Source organism: Coregonus lavaretus, assembly GCF_964263955.1.
Source record: "Coregonus lavaretus genome assembly, contig: HAP1_SCAFFOLD_4133, whole genome shotgun sequence".
Classification (NCBI taxonomy): domain Eukaryota; kingdom Metazoa; phylum Chordata; class Actinopteri; order Salmoniformes; family Salmonidae; genus Coregonus; species Coregonus lavaretus.
This window is the reverse complement of record NW_028160407.1, coordinates 26,526-44,794: the sequence shown is the minus strand read 5'-3', so window position 1 is coordinate 44,794 and position 18,269 is coordinate 26,526. Positions and strand designations below refer to the sequence as shown.

At 45.3% G+C, this 18,269-nt stretch overlaps 1 protein-coding gene across 2 annotated transcripts; it reads right to left on the bottom strand.

The window, feature by feature from the left end:
- Nucleotides 1–3,712: 3,712 nt before the first annotated feature.
- On the bottom strand, nt 3,713–17,092 carry LOC311121867 (small ribosomal subunit protein eS4). Of its 2 annotated transcripts, none has more exons than XM_084196304.1 (7): nt 17,035–17,092; nt 16,430–16,507; nt 13,136–13,316; nt 8,915–9,012; nt 5,166–5,337; nt 4,395–4,552; nt 3,713–3,884 (listed from the first exon to the last, which is right to left on the bottom strand). In XM_084196304.1, exons 1-7 carry the CDS (start codon nt 17,035–17,037, stop codon nt 3,783–3,785), a joined length of 792 nt encoding a protein of 263 aa, XP_084052430.1. In that variant the 5' UTR covers nt 17,038–17,092; the 3' UTR covers nt 3,713–3,782. The 2 variants fall into 2 exon arrangements, with proteins under 2 accessions (XP_084052430.1, XP_084052431.1); XM_084196305.1 differs by having other exon boundaries at nt 16,921–17,047.
- Between the last annotated feature and the right edge of the window lie 1,177 nt (nt 17,093–18,269).

Below are 18,269 nucleotides of genomic sequence, written 5' to 3'. Positions count from 1 at the left end.
AAGTCAGAAGATACTTATTCCCTTTCAAATCTAGCCAAACACACACACACACACACACAAACACAATTCTTGTCCCTAAAATAAACCAGCCGAGGACGTGGCTGTTGTGGTGTGTCAGAGATCGTACGGTCAGTCATGTTGTGTCCCGTCCTGCCATCCACGACACACACACCCTCTCCATCTCCTGCAGGGTGTGTTGTTGTGGTGTGTAGTGGTGAGGTGAGTCTGTAGGTCAAATTCCTGCTGGAGGATCAGGGCGTGACACTAACTCTCACACACACACACTCTCTCTCGCTCTTAAACACAGTGACACACAAACACACACAGTGACACACACACTTCCTTCCCTAGGTGAGTGGGCAGGCCGAGAGGAAGGAACAGGCCGTCTCTCAGCAGGGCCCATATGGCCTTCTGGAGGACTCTGGAACAGGGGATGAAGTGAGGGAGAGATGAGGTGACCAGCCTCCTGAACAGGGAAGGGAGGAGGGAGGGTAGGAATGATAGAGAGAGAGGAATGATAGAGATGGAGGAATGATAGAGAGATGATAGAGAGAGGGAGGGAGGAATGATAGAGGGAGGGATAGAGAGAGGGAGGAATGATAGAGAGATGGATAGAGGGAGGGATAGAGAGAGAGAGGAATGATAGAGGGAGGAATGATAGAGATGATAGAGAGAGGGAGGGATAGAGGAATGGATAGCGTGAGGGAGGGATAGAGGGTGGGTAGGAATGATAGAGAGAGGGAGGAATGATAGAGAGAGGGAGGGATAGAGGGTGGGTAGGAATGATAGAGGGAGGGAGGGATGAGGTGACCAGCCACCAGCACATAATGGGGGGGGGGGGGGGTGATGGGCGCAGTCACACACTCACATACACAGGGTGCATTTCAATAGTCGCAGTCACACACTCACATACACAGGGTGCATTTCAATAGTCGCAGTCACACACTCACATACACAGGGTGCATTTCAATAGTCGCAGTCACACACTCACATAGACAGGGTGCATTTCAATAGTCGCAGTCACACACTCACATACACAGGGTGCATTTCAATAGTCTAAAGAGGATCCCTACTGTAGCTCTCCTCGTCTCGTTGTACTCAATCTGATGTAGAAAAAGCTAGAAAGGTTCAAGTAAAACATAAAATCATACTACTTTCATCTATATACCATCATGGTTGCATCCCAAATAGAATCCCATTCCCTACATAGGGGCCATTGTCGAAAGTAGTGCACTACAGGGAACAGGGTACCATTTGGGACACGTAGGATCTCTTCAGATCAGCAAAGATGAAGGGGAGAGCAGGGCGTTCTCGTTCCTCCTCCGTGACCCGGAAACCAATACATTAAGGTGAATGCACCAATTTGTAAGTCGCTCTGGATAAGAGCGTCTGCTAAATGACGTAAATGTAAATCGAGGAGTCGTTAGTAGGCAAACGGAAGACGGTCCTCCCCTCCTTTCATTGAGGATACTCAAGTGTATCCTTCTGTAGAGTTTTGATCTGCTACACCCCCTTTAAATCAGCTTTTGTTTTGTCAAAGGAGAATAACATGCACACATTTAAAAACAATATGCTACTTATTTTTTTTTGTATCTATAAAATGTCTTGCACTACTAACTTCATTTGTTTTGACCATTTAACACATTTATTTTGGCATCCACCCCTGTAATAGTGGAGAAGGACCGTCTCATTTCAAGCAAGCACGTTTCCATCCACGTTCACTCTCCGTGCCGACTACCTTTTTAAAAAAGCAGGCGAGAGAGGACGCAGGAGGTTAGCAAATCTAATTGATAAAAAGGCCAAGAGGATCCCAATGATACACAGACGACTGGAAGGGTGGAAAGGCATGGAGGTGGTGAAAGAAGTGTCCAGCGATGAGGAACAAAGTTGGTGGATAATTTAAGATAGTTCACTCAGGCCGTTTACCATGAGAAAAAGAAAATGGTCAGTTCCTGTCTGCTTAAAGAGGTGGCTCTCCCATAGACACCAATGCGATAGTAGCTGGGTCTGGTCCACTTAGCTCATTGAAAACGGAACACATTTGGGATGTCTCGTTTCCTCTTCAGTCTCCGAGGAGGAAGAGACAGTCACAGCTTCACAAACACACAGGTGAGAAGGTGTGGGTTAGAACCGCCTAGTCACCTGAAATTATAAAAAACGGACCACCTTCCCAACCCTCAGCATCACTGCCAAACCATGATCATCAGTTTGGGTACATACCATTTGGCACCCTATTCCCTATGTAGTGCACTACTTGACCAGGAGCCTCATTTATAACTGTTGCATACATTTCCCAATAAATATCTGCGTGTGCCATTTCTGAAAAGCCTGCACACATACAAAGATTAATTTATCAACTTGGCGAACACCATACATTCGCATGTTTCCCGTTATCAGACCCATCCGGAAACTGCGCGTCAATGAGCATTAAAACTTTGAATGAAAACGCACGCTTGACTTTTTATGGTGACAATAACACCCTTATTTGCTGTATACTTTGGAAGTATTGGAATTAGGCCAAGGCAGCTTCCTAAAGGAAATAGCAATGGCGAACTTAATCAAATGTCTTTGTAGGTGATGGCAGAATGTTAAACTTTCGCAGTAGGCCTAGGCCATCTGACAGAAAAAAAAGTTTAAGACCAAAACGATTGCAAATGGCTGTGGAAAATATGTTGCACTGCCCGCGAATTCTGAAACATTGTCTACTTAGTGGTAGCCATAAACACGTCAATGCAAACGATCAACGGTATGTTCACCTGTTAAATTCTGTTATAAAACGCTTCCTTTCTGATGCATAGAGCAAAAATACTTAAAAACAGCCGAATAGGCCCAATTAAATGAGCATGGTAATTCGTAGGCTATGGCAACTTCGGGAATATGAACCCATCATGGCCAGAAAATGTGAGGAATGTATTCTGCAACGGCTATGACAATATATTGTTTATAAATGAAATATTTGAAAATTAAACTAGTCCGACGTAAGCTACAGAAGTAGCCTACAACCGTCTGTTCCACCGTTAAACTGAGCTGCGGATCGAATGGCAGAGCAACATACTTGTAATAGCTTATGTACTGTGAAGTTGGTCCAATTCAACGAAAGGAACGAATGGTATCCCAACTTGTTGTAGGCCTATAGGCTACTTCATGAGTATGAAACCATACAGCGACAGAAATGGTGAGGAATCATGCAATCTTGGAAACGCAATAGCCTAGGAAATAGATGCAAATCGAATTATTTGAAAATGTAAAGTTAAACGTAAGATTCTCACTAACGGCAAATGATAGCATCTTAAACCGTTTTTTTTCCTTACGAAAAAGTAGCCATCATATCCCCCATTTGCACAAAACATTAGGCTACCTGCCTGCTTGCAATGCGATACTTCCAACCACTAGAAAGTAGTGCATATGCATTGTCTAAAGTTGGTGAAATGATGAGCACTTTCACGTCAAGTTCAGTTTTTATAAACGCCAACTTGTGTTGAAACTGCCACAAGCATGGAAGATCTAAAATATGACTCATATGCAAAGATAGACCAATTTGTAAGTCACTCTGGATAAGAGCGTCTGCTAAATGACGTAAATGTAAATGTAATAGACCTGAATAGTGGTTTCAGTGAAAGTGAGTCCATTTGTTGGGGAAGCTGCTCTGAAAATATAGTTTATCAATCATTTAACTAAACATCAACATGGAAAACACAAGTCGAGTCAGCGGTTGGTTTTTTTGGTTGTAAATAACATTGTTTTTATTTCGAAGTCAGGACGCCTAGACCTACATATAGGGCTTAGCTGCTGCCGGCCTTGGCAGCGATTCTCTTGTCCCTCTCCTCAGCGATGGTGAGGCGGATACCCTTTCCACGGGGCAGGGACACCCACGGCTTGTTGCCCTGGAGAGAAGGAGAAAAGACCAGGTCATTGGAAGGGAATAGCTGCAACTCACATTCAACTATTTAAAGTTAAAAACACATCAAGTTTTAGCCATCAATCATCAGACGGGACAGGAAGAGGACAAAATAAATGGCTATGAAGAGTGAAATTATGCTTTTAGGAAGTGATAATACTGGTCTGTAAAAAGGCCAGAATGAGAAATGATCCGGATACCCCACCCCAGCAGACACTAAACATGGTTTGCAGTCTAGTTGGTTTAGGATAGATTTAAACCTGCTCTTCAACAGCGTGAAGTGTGCCAGCGATTGAGGATAGAACCAGCAGACGATATCACACTGGTACCGAAGACATAGCATTGGCTTTGTTCTACCTCCGTACAATCACACACGAGTACAGAACAACTACATGCGTGTCAAGAAATGGAGGGGTTGAGTTGTCTTCAAGGTGTATTTGCATGTTAATGCTCCCTCTGTGTGTGTGGTCGTCTACTTCCCTGCTCTTGTGCTCACCTTGCCAATGATGAAGATGTTCCCCAGCCTGGTGGCAAAGATGTTTCCAGCGCTGTCTTTGACGTGAACAACGTCAAACGAGCCAGGGTGCCTCTCCCGGTTGGTGATGATACCGATCCGCCCCAAATTGGCACCGCCAGTCACCATGCACAGGTTACCTACGAGGAGTAGAGCGAGGGAGGGGGGGGTGGAGAGAAAAGGGAAGAGAGGATTGCTTCAGAAGAATGCCACGTTTGATTGGTTAGTATTGTTGCTTTACTTAGCCGCAAAAAATTGTTGCTTTGCTTAGCCGCAAAAAAGTTTCAAAAGACAGTGCTTATGGATCCAAGGGTCTGAATGAACAGACGTACTTTTCCGTAATGTATTTTTGGTTTCTGCAAAGAAAAAAACAACCAGTTGTAAATTCCTTATTCAGTACCATGCCTGTGCAGACGTTGTACGAGACCAAGCGTCCGTCAGACAGGGATAGTAGGAAACTAGTTGGACTGACAGAACAAGCTGCACTAACTAATCCTGCTTAATATTTTCCTTCAATTTCACAAAATGGTTGCTGTGCATCCCCCCAACTGGTTGCCCCACATTGGTGGTGGATGAGGAGTTTCACTCCTTACTACGTAAAGTGCTTTGAGTATATAGGTGGGTAAGATATCAAATCTATTCAAATATGAAATGCAAGACAACTCATTCCCCCAATCTCTAGACCCATTTCCTCACTGGTATCAAACAATGTCACTAGAAGTTTTTCTTTTAAGTTCCATAAAATCATGTTACCTGTGTCGAACTTGATGTGTTCTGTGATCTTGCCGGTGGCGAGGTCGATGCGGACTGTGTCGTTGACCTTGATGAGGGGGTCTGGGTAGCGGATGGTACGGGCGTCATGGGTCACCAGAGCGGGGACTCCCTTGGTGCCCATCAGGTTCTTCTTTACCTTACACAGCTTGTACTGGAGAGGGGGAAAGAGGAGAAAGTCAGTGATTGTTATGGCCAAACCTAGTTTCTAGAGTCTAGGCCGGGTAACTTAAGCACTTAGATACAACTTGATGTAAAAATGTCTCAAAAAGTTGATTGACAACTGCTAGGTTTTGGGGTCTGAAACCCAACTACACTACATGACCAAATGTATGCAGACACCTGCTCGTCGAACATCTCATGCCAAAATCATGACCATTAATATGGAGTTGGTCCCTCCCTTTGCTGCTATAAACAGCCTCCACTCTTCTGGGAAGGCTTTCCACTAGATGTTGGAATATTGCTGTGTAGACTTGCTTCCATTCAGCCACAAGAGCGTTAGTGAGGTTGGGCACTGATGTTGGGTGATTAGGCCTTGGCTCGCAGTCGGTGTTCCAATTCATCCCAAAGGTGTTCGATGGGGTTGAGGTCAGGGCTCTGTGCAGGCCAGTCAAATTCTTCCACACCGATCTCAACAAACCATTTCTGTATGGACCTTGCTTTGTGCACAGGGGCATGCTTAAAACAGGAAAGGGCCTTCCCCAAACTGTTGCTAAAAGTTGGAAGCACAGAATCATCACTGGAACTAAGGGGCCCGGCCCATGAAAAACAGCCCCAGACCATTATTCCTCCAAACTTCACAGTTGGCACTACACATTGGGGCAGGTAGCGTTCTCCTGGCATCCGCCAAATCCAGATTTGTCCTTTAAATCAAATCAAATTTTATTTGCCACCTGCGCCGAATACAACAGGTGTAGACATTACCGTGAAATGCTTACTTACAGCCCTTAACCAACAATGCATTAATTTTTTAGACTGCCAGATGGTGAAGCGTGATTCATCACTCCAAAAGAACGCGTTTCCACCGTACCAGAGTCCAATGGCGGCGGGCTTTACGCCACTCCAGCCGACGCTTGGCATTGCACATGGTGATCTTAGGCTTGTGTGTGGCTGCTCGGCCATTGAAACCCATTTCATGAAGTTCCCGACGAACAGTTCTTGTGCTGACGTTGCTTCCAGAGGCAGTCTGGAACTCTGTAGTGAGTGTTGCAACCGAGGACAGTCGATTTTGACGCATTACGCACTTTAGTACACGGCAGTCCCGTTCTGTGAGCTTGTGTGGCCTACCACTTCGCGGCTGAGCCGTTGTTTCTCCTAGACATTTCCACTTCACAATAACAGCACTTAGTTGACCCGGGCAGCTCTAGCAGGGCAGACATTTGACTGACTTGTTGGAAAGGTGGCATCCTATGACGGTGCCACGTTGAAAGTCACTGAGCTCTTCAGTAAGGCCATTCTACTGCCAATGTTGAATATGGAGATGGCATGGCTGTGTGCTCAATTCTATACACCTGTCAGCAACGGGTGTTGCTGAAATAGCCGAATCCACTAATTCGAAGTGTCTACACACACATACACTACCGTTCAAAAGTTTGGGTTTGGAATTTCCTTGTTTTCCATGAAAACATACAGGAAATGAGTTTGAATAGGAAATATAGCAAAATGAATAGGAAACTGATTTTTTATTTAAATAATATTGTGTCCTTCAAACTTTGCTTTCGTCAAAGAATCCTCCATTTGCAGCAATTACAGTCCTGTAGACCTTTGGCATTCTAGTTGTCAATTTGTTCAGGTAATCTGAAGAGATTTCACCCGATGCTGCCTGAAGCACCTCCCACAAGTTGGATTGGCTTGATGGGCACTTCTTACGTACCATACGGTCAAGCTGCTCCCACAACAGCTCAATCGGGTTGAGATCTGGTGACTGTGCTGGCCACTCCATTATAGACAGAATACCAGCTGACTGCCTCTTCCCTAAATAGTTATTGCATAGTTTGGAGCTGTGCGTTGGGTCATTGTCCTGTTGTAGGAGGAAATTGGCTCCAATCAAGCGCCGTCCACAGGGTATGGCATGGCGTTGCAAAATGGAGTGAGCCTTCCTTCTTCAAGATCCCTTTCACCCTGTACAAATCTCCCACTTCACCACCACCAAAGCACCCCCAGACCATCACACTGCCTCCACCATGCTTGACAGATGGCATCAAGCATTCTTCCAGCATCTTTACATTTAGTCTGTCCATAACTTTTTTCCAATCTTCCTCTGTCCAGTGTCTGTGTTCTTTTGCCATCTTAATATTCTCTTTTTATTGGCCAGTCTGAGATGTGGCTTTTTCTTTGCAACTCTGCCTAGAAGGTCAGCATCCCGGAGTCGCCTCTTCACTGTAGACGTTGAGACTGGTGTTTTGCGGGAACTATTTAATGAAGCTGCCAGTTGAGGACCTGTGAGGTGTCCGTTTCTCAAACTAAACACGAATGTATTTGTCCTCTTGCTCAGTTGTGCACCGGGGCCTCCCACTCCTCTTTCTATTCTGGTTAGAGACAGTTTGCCCTGTTCTGTGAAGGGAGTAGTACACAGCGTTGTATGAGATCTTCAGTTTCTTGGCAATTTCTCACATGGAATAGCCCTAATTTCTCAGAACAAGAATAGACTGACGAGTTTCAGAAGAAGGTTCTTTGTTTCTGGCCATTTTGAGCCTGTAATTGAACCCACAATTGCTGATGCTCCAGATACTTAACTACATTTTACATTTTTACATTTTAGTCATTTAGCAGACGCTCTTATCCAGAGCGACTTACAGTTAGTGAATACATATTTTTTTATATATTTTTTTTTATACTGGCCCCCCGTGGGAATCGAACCCACAACCCTGGCGTTACAAACGCCATGCTCTATCAACTGAGCTACATCCCTGCCGGCCATTCTCTCCCCTACCCTGGACGACGCTGGGCCAATTGTGCGCCGCCCCATGAGTCTCCTGGTCGCGGCCGGCTGCGACAGAGCCTGGATTCGAACCAGGATCTCTAGTGGCACAGTTAGCACTGCGATGCAGTGCCTTAGACCACTGCGCCACTCAGGACCAGCTAGACCACTGCGCTAGTCTCAAGGAGGCCAGTTTTATTGCTTCTTTAAATCCGCACAGTTTTCAGCTGTGCTAACATAATTGCAAAAGGGTTTTCTAATGATCAATTAGCCTTTTAAAATGATAAACTTGGATTAGCAAACAACGTGCCATTGGAACACAGGACAGATGGTTGCTGATAATGGGCCTCTGTACACCTATGTAGATATTCCATAAAAAAAATCAATGTCTACACTGTATTTCTGATCAATTTGATGTTATTTTAAATGGACCAAAAAAAATTGCTTTTCTTTCAAAAACAGGGAAATGTTTAAGTGACCCCAAACTTTTGAACGGTAGTGTATATAGTGTAGCTCCACAAGCACAAGTAATCCGACAAATCACACAAGGCTTTTATTTACACAAAAGGTAGAATATATAACCATTTCACATTAGGATTCAGCTAATTATTTTGGTTGGAGCTCAGAACTTCTTAGAGGTATTGGTGAGGGTTTTTTCAGCTCGTTGATCAAAACCAAAGATTATCTTCATTGCTCCGTCAGCCCTCCATACAGAAGATTCAGCCAATTATAGGGTACTGCTCGGTTTGAAAAAAGGTAGGATTGAGCTGCGAATAACTGGACTCCAGAGCATTTGTGTGACACGTCATACCTGGGCCTCCTCAGCCGTGATGCGGTGAACAGTGAAACGTCCCTTCACATCGTAGATCAGACGGAAGTGCTCTCCAGTCTTCTCAATACTGATCACATCTACAGACAGACATAACATGCATTAGTCAATGATCACATCCAGAACATAGACAAACACCACGTCAACATTCAGTCTGTCAAGGCGGAGCTAGAACAAAATACAGCTTTTGCGTCAGAACAAATCCAATACGAAAGATTTGTCAGTTTCAGTCACCATCACATTCTCATAGTTTAAACACTTCAGATAGTCAATGACCGTTGAACCAACGGAATGTAAGTCAACAATATTTAGTCCTTTCATATACTTGCGAAAAGCACCAAATAAAACCCATACCATTGTATGTGGCAAGTTAGACTACATATCAGACCCTCTCCTCAAAACCCAATGGATGAGAAGGTCAGAGGGGACGAGAGGACGTGCGAAACAAGGAACTGGAATAGAGATTCTACCAGTGTGATATGGTCCAGTGAAGGAGAGGTGTGACATGGTGGGCAGATTCACAGGCTTCACCTGGTCTGGGAAATTAATCAACAACACCGTCGTCATCACTCTTGGCAGGGATAAAGGAGCTAAGAAATACTGTGCGTGTGGGAATGTGCGCACCCGAGAAAAACATGAATATAAGATGGCGAATGTCTATTGGTTTGGTGGTGCGCGTGTGTGGGTGTGATATATACATACCGTGGGGAGAACAAGTATTTGATACATTTTAGTCATTTATCAGACGCTCTTATCCAGAGCGACTTACAGTTAGTGCATACATTATTAATTTTTTTCATACCCCCTGTGGGAATCGAACCCACAACCCTGGCGTTGCAAACGCCATGCTCTATCAACTGAGCTACATCCCTGCCGGCCATTCCCTCCCCTACCCTGGACGACGCTGGGCCAATTGTGCGCCGCCCCATGGGTCTCCCGGTTTCGGCCGGCTACGACAGAGCCTGGATTCGAACCAGGATCTCTAGTGATAACCTGCAAAATCGGTAGTGTTTCCTACTTACAAAGCATGTAGAGGTCTGTAATTTTTATCATAGGTACACTTCAACTGTGAGAGACGGAATCTAAAACAAAAATCCAGAAAATCACATTGTATGATTTTTAAGTAATTAATTTGCATTTTATTGCATGACATAAGTATTTGATCACCTACCAACCAGTAAGAATTCCGGCTTTCACAGACCTGTTAGTTTTTCTTTAAGAAGCCCTCCTGTTCTCCACTCATTACCTGTATTAACTGCACCTGTTTGAACTCGTTACCTGTATAAAAGACACCTGTCCACACACTCAATCAAACAGACTCCAACCTCTCCACAATGGCCAAGACCAGAAAGCTGTGTAAGGACATCAGGGATGAAATTGTAGACCTGCACAAGGCTGGGATGGGCTACAGGACAATAGGCAAGCAGCTTGGTGAGAAGGCAACAACTGTTGGCGCAATTATTAGAAAATGGAAGAAGTTCAAGATGACGGTCAATCACCCTCGGTCTGGGGCTCCATGCAAGATCTCACCTCGTGGGGCATCAATGATCATGAGGAACGTGAGGGATCAGCCCAGAACTACACGGCAGGACCTGGTCAATGACCTGAAGAGAGCTGGGACCACAGTCTCAAAGAAAATCATTAGTAACACACTACGCCGTCATGGATTAAAATCCTGCAGCGCACGCAAGGTCCCCCTGCTCAAGCCAGTGCATGTCCAGGCCCGTCTGAAGTTTGCCAATGACCATCTGGATGATCCAGAGGAGGAATGGGAGAAGGTCATGTGGTCGGATGAGACAAAAATAGAGCTTTTTGGTCTAAAATCCACTCGCCGCGTTTGGAGGAAGAAGGATGAGTACAACCCCAAGAACACCATCCCAACCGTGAAGCATGGAGGTGGAAACATTCTCTGGGGATGCTTTTCTGCAAAGGGGACAGGACGACTGCACCGTATTAAGGGGAGGATGGATGGGGCCATGTATCGCGAGATCTTGGCCAACAACCTCCTTCCCTCAGTAAGAGCATTGAAGATGGGTCGTGGAAGCGTCTTCCAGCATGACAACGACCCGAAACACACAGCGAGGGCAACTAAGGAGTGGCTCCGTAAGGAGCATCTTAAGGTCCTGGAGTGGCGTAGCCAGTCTCCAGACCTGAACCCAATAGAAAATCTTTGGAGGGAGCTGAAAGTCCGTATTGCCCAGCGACAGCCGCGAAACCTGAAGGATCTGGAGAAGATCTGTATGGAGTGGGACAAAATCCCTGCTGCAGTGTGTGCAAACCTGGTCAAGACCTACAGGAAACATGATCTCTGTAATTGCAAACAAAGGTTTCTGTACCAAATATTAAGTTATGCTTTTCTGATGTATCAAATACTTATGTCATGCAATAAAATGCAAATTAATTACTTAAAAATCATACAATGTGATTTTCTGGATTTTTGTTTTAGATTCCGTCTCACAGTTGAAGTGTACCTATGATATAAAAATTACAGACCTCTACATGCTTTGTAAGTAGGAAAACCTGCAAAATCGGCAGTGTATCAAATAGTTGTTCTCCCCACTGTATATATAGTATGTGAGCCCCAGGTCAAGAAATGATTTAATCCCTTGAAGTGACCAGAGATCAGTCTCTATCTGGTGTTTCTACAGCTAACCAGTAACACCAAGCAGCACCACTATATCAAAAAGCAAGCGAAAATTCATTTGCCGCAGGGCTCTGTCCTGAAAGCCCAGAGCAAGCCAGCCATTACCTTTAGTGCCTTACAGCCCATCGAGTTCAACTAGACAATCCCTGTAGAGACGAATCAATGAGATATGGCCCCGTTTGAATACTTTAAAAAAATAAAAAAATAAAAACATCCCATTGATTAGAGCTCAGAACTTCTTAGAGGTATTGGTGAGATTTATTTCAGCTCGTTGATCAAAACCAAAGAGTGTCTTCATTGCCCTCTACTTTCATCACTGGCTAGGTGAAAAACAGATGCTTCTAGCTTTACTTTCGCCATCTCGATGACCTAAAAATGAGGTGATTACGTCAAGCAGAGGATGCATGCAAGACTGCTAGCGTCGCTCCTTCCCTCTCCACGCGTAAGTCTGTCGCATGCTTCGCAGTCTAAACAGTTTGCACACACAGGTGGGTTGGCTGACAACTTAGCGAAAATGACACCGGGAAGGCGTGCGTTATGATTCTGAACACTCCCGATAGCAATAATGACAGGCTGCCATGTGGGACTCATAAGTGCCTCGTATCTTATTGATGCCATGTCTTGAGGCATTTTGACTGATCTCTTGTCAATGCTAATATGACAAAAAAAAATTTGCTAGCTAACCAACAACTGCAATGATGCATTTGAAAGACAAGTGCTCATTGCGCAAAATGTATGGGGTTTCAATAAACAGCGAGACTAAATATAGTTTACATGTTATCAACAGTCTAAGCAAATCCCGTCCGTTTTCCCCCATGCACATGCATCGGTTTTGTTATGACGAAATTGACATTTTGGTTCTCTCCCCCAGCTGTTCAAACACACATTTTCTTGAGTTAAGTCGAAGTTACATAGCAGAAGGCTACGCCTCTTCGTCAGTGATTGGTCAACAGTACTACTCCTAGCAGGAATGGGAACTATGGACGTGATTCTTCAATGAAATACCAGTTTTCATGGAGCCCCCCCACTTAAAAAATGCAGCACCAAACATCTGATCTAAAAACCGCGCAACTACGACCTCTGCAAAAATGTCAATTTACATATTTCTTGATTTCATCTTAAATTAATTCTGACTATTTTGTGAAAGTGTATACTGCCTGTTGTTGCTATGGTGTCTCAAAAAGGCATAAACTAACATTGCCGCATTCTCATTTTTCAAGCGAAGGTCTCTTATTATGAGAGGCACAGACGTTCACGTCGCCTAGCCCTGAAAGGAGTAAGCCAAACATTTACCCACCCTTATGTAATCCTTGGCTCCTCCCATTGCTGTCCCTTTGGCTCTCTTCCTAATCCAATCCCACTTCCCCAGCCAGACTCACCCATAAAACCAGTAAAGTAGGTGACACTCAAAACATTGTCACTCCTTTCCCTTCTTCACCCAAAACATTGTCACTCCTTTCCCTTCTTCACCCAAAACATTGTCACTCCTTTCCCTTCTTCACCCAAAACATTGTCACTCCTTCCCTTCCTCAACCCCCGCCCCCCCCAGCCAGACTCACCCATGAAGCCAGTTGGGTAGGTGATATCGGTGCGGACCTTGCCGTCGATCTTGATGAACCTTTGCATGCAGATCTTCTTGACCTCGTCCCCGGTCAAAGCGTACTTCAGACGATTCCTGAGGAAGATGATGAGGGGCAGGCACTCCCTCAGCTTGTGGGGCCCAGTGGAGGGACGAGGAGCCTACAGGGGGAGAATAGAGTTAGGTACTGTAACTAGATGAGAGCAGTTAAAAGGTAGATTCAGCAATATGGATGTAGATGCACAAAGCAAACAGCATAGTTGGTCAATATCCGCAACTACTATGTGCATTGAAGCACGAGGCTAAACTTCCACTGTTTGGGTCCCGGAGCTGCCACATAACGTGAAGCAAACCCATGTTCATCCGCAGATACCGTGTGTGACAGTGAAGTTTTGCATCTCACTCATCGCAATATCTGCGATGCTGCTTGTGGCAACTTCACGTCGCTGAGTCTACCTTTATTAACAATGGTGGCTATAGACAATGCAGGGACAGCAGATCACTATACACAGGATAGGAGAGAGGACGTGGCGAATGGGGTTAGGATAGGAGAGAGGACGTGGGGAATGGGGTTAGGATAGGAGAGAGGACGTGGCGAATGGGGTTAGGATAGGAGAGAGGACGTGGGGAATGGGGTTAGGATAGGAGAGAGGACGTGGCGAATGGGGTTAGGATAGGAGAGAGGACGTGGCGAATGGGGTTAGGATAGGAGAGAGGACGTGGGGAATGGGGTTAGGATAGGAGAGAGGACGTGGCGAATGGGGTTAGGATAGGAGAGAGGACGTGGCGAATGGGGTTAGGATAGGAGAGAGGACGTGGCGAATGGGGTTAGGATAGGAGAGAGGACGTGGCGAATGGGGTTAGGATAGGAGAGAGGACGTGGGGAATGGGGTTAGGATAGGAGAGAGGACGTGGGGAATGGGGTTAGGATAGGAGAGAGGACGTGGGGAATGGGGTTAGGATAGGAGAGAGGACGTGGGGAATGGGGTTAGGATAGGAGAGAGGACGTGGGGAATGGGGTTAGGATAGGAGAGAGGACGTGGGGAATGGGGTTAGGATAGGAGAGAGGACGTGGCGAATGGGGTTAGGATAGGAGAGAGGACGTGGCAAATGGGGTTAGGATAGGAGAGAGGACGTGGCGAATGGGGTTAGGATAGGAGAGAGGACGTGGCGAATGGGGTTAGGATAGGAGAGAGGACGTGGGGAATGGGGTTAGGATAGGAGAGAGGACGTGGCGAATGGGGTTAGGATAGGAGGGAAGACGTGGGGAATGGGGTTAGGATAGGAGAGAGGACGTGGCAAATGGGGTTAGGATAGGAGAGAGGACGTGGCAAATGGGGTTAGGATAGGAGAGAGGACGTGGCGAATGGGGTTAGGATAGGAGAGAGGACGTGGCGAATGGGGTTAGGATAGGAGAGAGGACGTGGCGAATGGGGTTAGGATAGGAGAGAGGACGTGGGGAATGGGGTTAGGATAGGAGAGAGGACGTGGCAAATGGGGTTAGGATAGGAGAGAGGACGTGGCGAATGGGGTTAGGATAGGAGAGAGGACGTGGCGAATGGGGTTAGGATAGGAGAGAGGACGTGGCAAATGGGGTTAGGATAGGAGAGAGGACGTGGCGAATGGGGTTAGGATAGGAGAGAGGACGTGGCAAATGGGGTTAGGATAGGAGAGAGGACGTGGCGAATGGGGTTAGGATAGGAGAGAGGACGTGGCAAATGGGGTTAGGATAGGAGAGAGGACGTGGCGAATGGGGTTAGGATAGGAGAGAGGACGTGGCGAATGGGGTTAGGATAGGAGGGAGGACGTGGCGAATGGGGTTAGGATAGGAGAGAGGACGTGGCAAATGGGGTTAGGATAGGAGAGAGGACGTGGCGAATGGGGTTAGGATAGGAGAGAGGACGTGGCGAATGGGGTTAGGATAGGAGAGAGGACGTGGGGAATGGGGTTAGGATAGGAGAGAGGACGTGGGGAATGGGATTAGGATAGGAGAGAAGACGTGGGGAATGGGGTTAGGATAGGAGAGAGGACGTGGGGAATGGGGTTAGGATAGGAGAGAGGACGTGGGGAATGGGGTTAGGATAGGAGAGAGGACGTGGCGAATGGGGTTAGGATAGGAGAGAGGACGTGGCGAATGGGGTTAGGATAGGAGAGAGGACGTGGCGAATGGGGTTAGGATAGGAGAGAGGACGTGGCGAATGGGGTTAGGATAGGAGAGAGGACGTGGGGAATGGGGTTAGGATAGGAGAGAGGACGTGGGGAATGGGGTTAGGATAGGAGGGAGGACGTGGCAAATGGGGTTAGGATAGGAGAGAGGACGTGGGGAATGGGGTTAGGATAGGAGAGAGGACGTGGCGAATGGGGTTAGGATAGGAGAGAGGACGTGGCGAATGGGGTTAGGATAGGAGGGAAAGCCACGACTGTTCAGTAGATGAAATAGCAAATGACTACAACTATACACGTTGCAAACACAACTTCATTGATTAAAAAACGTTTATAGGGCCACAATCTAGCAACTCTTGAGAGCCAATTTAGGCTCGATCCGAAAATGTGGTCGGAGGCGCTGTAAGGATGGTGTGACACAATCGCAGAGCCTCCAGTTGAGTTCCTGCGTCTCCGTATAGGGCTGCATTGACATGATTGGTTGACGGCAGGAGGGGTTCAGTATAAACAAACTCAATTCCTTTATAACTTCCTTCACAACAGCTCTGCTCAGAAACACAAGTATTCATTCCTATGCTGCAGCATTTCCCAAACTCGGTCCTGGGGACCCCAAGGGGTGCACATTTTGGTTTTTGCCCTAGCATTACACAGCTGATTAAAAATAATTGAAGCTTGATGAAGAGTTCATTGTTTGAATCAGCTGTGTAGTGTTAAGGCAAAAACAAAGACGTACACAGCTTGTGGTCCCCAAGACTGAGTTGGGGGAAACCCTGCTCTAAAGCAACTGCAGACGTCGGATTGAGCATGCAGCACCTTTAAGCATAAACTTTGTTTGCCGTGCTCAATTTAATAATGAAAATGAAACTTGACAAGCAAATGTTATTTCAATAAGAGGGGAAATGCCGCAAGTTAGGTAGGGTCACGTTGTTCAACAGCCCAGGTGAGGAGATACAGGTAGGGCACAAGACAATGAATGACATGTTCGTTGAGAAAATAATGGAACACTGGTGGATAGATATGAATGCCCTCAGTTTTGCTAATAATTTGTATACGAATCTGCAACCATTTAGTAACATTGTTTCAACATAGAAAGAAGTAGCTATGTACTTACGAACACTCCGGTGAGCTTGTCAAGCATCCAATGCTTGGGCGCTGCAACGCGCTTCAGGTGCTTCTTCGGTCCTCGTGCCTGGTAAACAGAAAAACGACGTTAGTCAACACAGCAGTAAAACTTTAGAGGAACAGCCAAACAGACAGAAACGACTGATACCATGCGACCTGTCTGACTAGCAAAAGTTACCGTGCAAGTTAGTCATTTGTTACGAGTTCCGGCTGAGGCCTACTCGGCGAAAGCACAACAAAGTTGGTTTATTTTTCACAAATTCTCCCCTAAAAAAGGTATGCTCAATTGCCAAGACTAGTATAAGCTTCGGAAATAGACTTTTGAACGTAGAAGTCGTGGTAACAGAAACATATTTGGCTGAAATGTGCAGAGCTGTTGCTAACTAGCTAGCCTGTGGCTACGATGGTCAAACGAGTAGTTTTTACTAATATCGTTTCATAGACACAGACATAACTTATTATATAAATACAGGAACTAACCATTGCACAAAGTATGTATTCTCAGACAATCGCAGTTATATGTGATATATTATATTCAGAAAAAGTGATGTTTGATGATGATTCGGGAGAAAATCGTAAGGAAATACGGCTCACCATGTTGGAGTCTGCGGGGAAAAGGACCTCCCACTTTTAGTCCTTGGAAAATGAGACCAAGTACGGTGCACGATGAGGGACATACCGAGCATAATTTATATGGTCCGCTCTCTAGTGTCGAGGAGAATAGCTGCAACTGGATGTACCTTGAACTTGTCAGAAATACAGTATGGATTTTTATTTTATTTTAGCAGCTATACATAATAAAGTCAGTATCTGTATTTTATTGAATGGTACAAATACATTATATGGCTCTCAACATGGCTCTCACTGTGATTCTTATATGATTGTAAATATGTTATATATCAAATTCAATCATATTCTCGAAATCTATAATAGGCCTAAGCAAAGCACAGCACACACAGTTTAACTTCTCTTCATAATATTGATTATCTTGATTCGCAAGTCTTGCCTAAATGTCTTCATCCGTACTAAACGAATAAATGTTGGTATGTTCTGTAACCTGTTTTTTTCTGCTATTCCCTGAGCCTCTCTCTGATTTCCTCCTGCTATCTGTGTCAGGAAATAACAGCGCGCGGGACAGGGCCCTTCTGTTTATGCAGCGCAAGATAATCAAACCGTTCTTCCGCGTGTTCCCATGCCAAATGTCACTAGTGACGTCCTTCTGTCCTGCAGCTTGCTTTCTTATGCTTTGAATTCTGTCTACTCAATCCAGTCTCACTTACACACGTCATATACTTTTACACAAAGGCATTGCTCGATCTAATATTTATATATTTCTTAATTCCATTCTTTTACTTTTAGGTTTGTGTGAATTGTTGTGAATTGTTAGATACTACTGCAGTGTTGGAGCTAGGAACACAAGCGTTTCGCTACACCCGAAATAACATCTGCTAAATATGTGTATGTGACCAATAAAATTTGATTTGATTATATTATGCCCGTTTGACCCCTGATCCTCAATAAACATGCAGTGTTTGCTATGCTTGTTGTATCACTTTGTTTTCATAAGTTAATATGACTGTCTTTGTTTCTTTAACAAGGAATGCAGGATCAAATCATCTTTATCTGCAGTATTTTTTTGTTACACGTGCTGCCCAAGTACGCCTACAGTCCATATTGCTTTTATTATAGGACTCGACCTGTGTACTTTGAGGCATTTCTGAAAAGTTGCCACTAGATGGCGACATTTTATAAGAAAGTTATGACGACCAACCATTTTCATTAGTGTGTGGACTCTTCTCAGCTACAGTATCGTGAGTTCGTGTATAGAT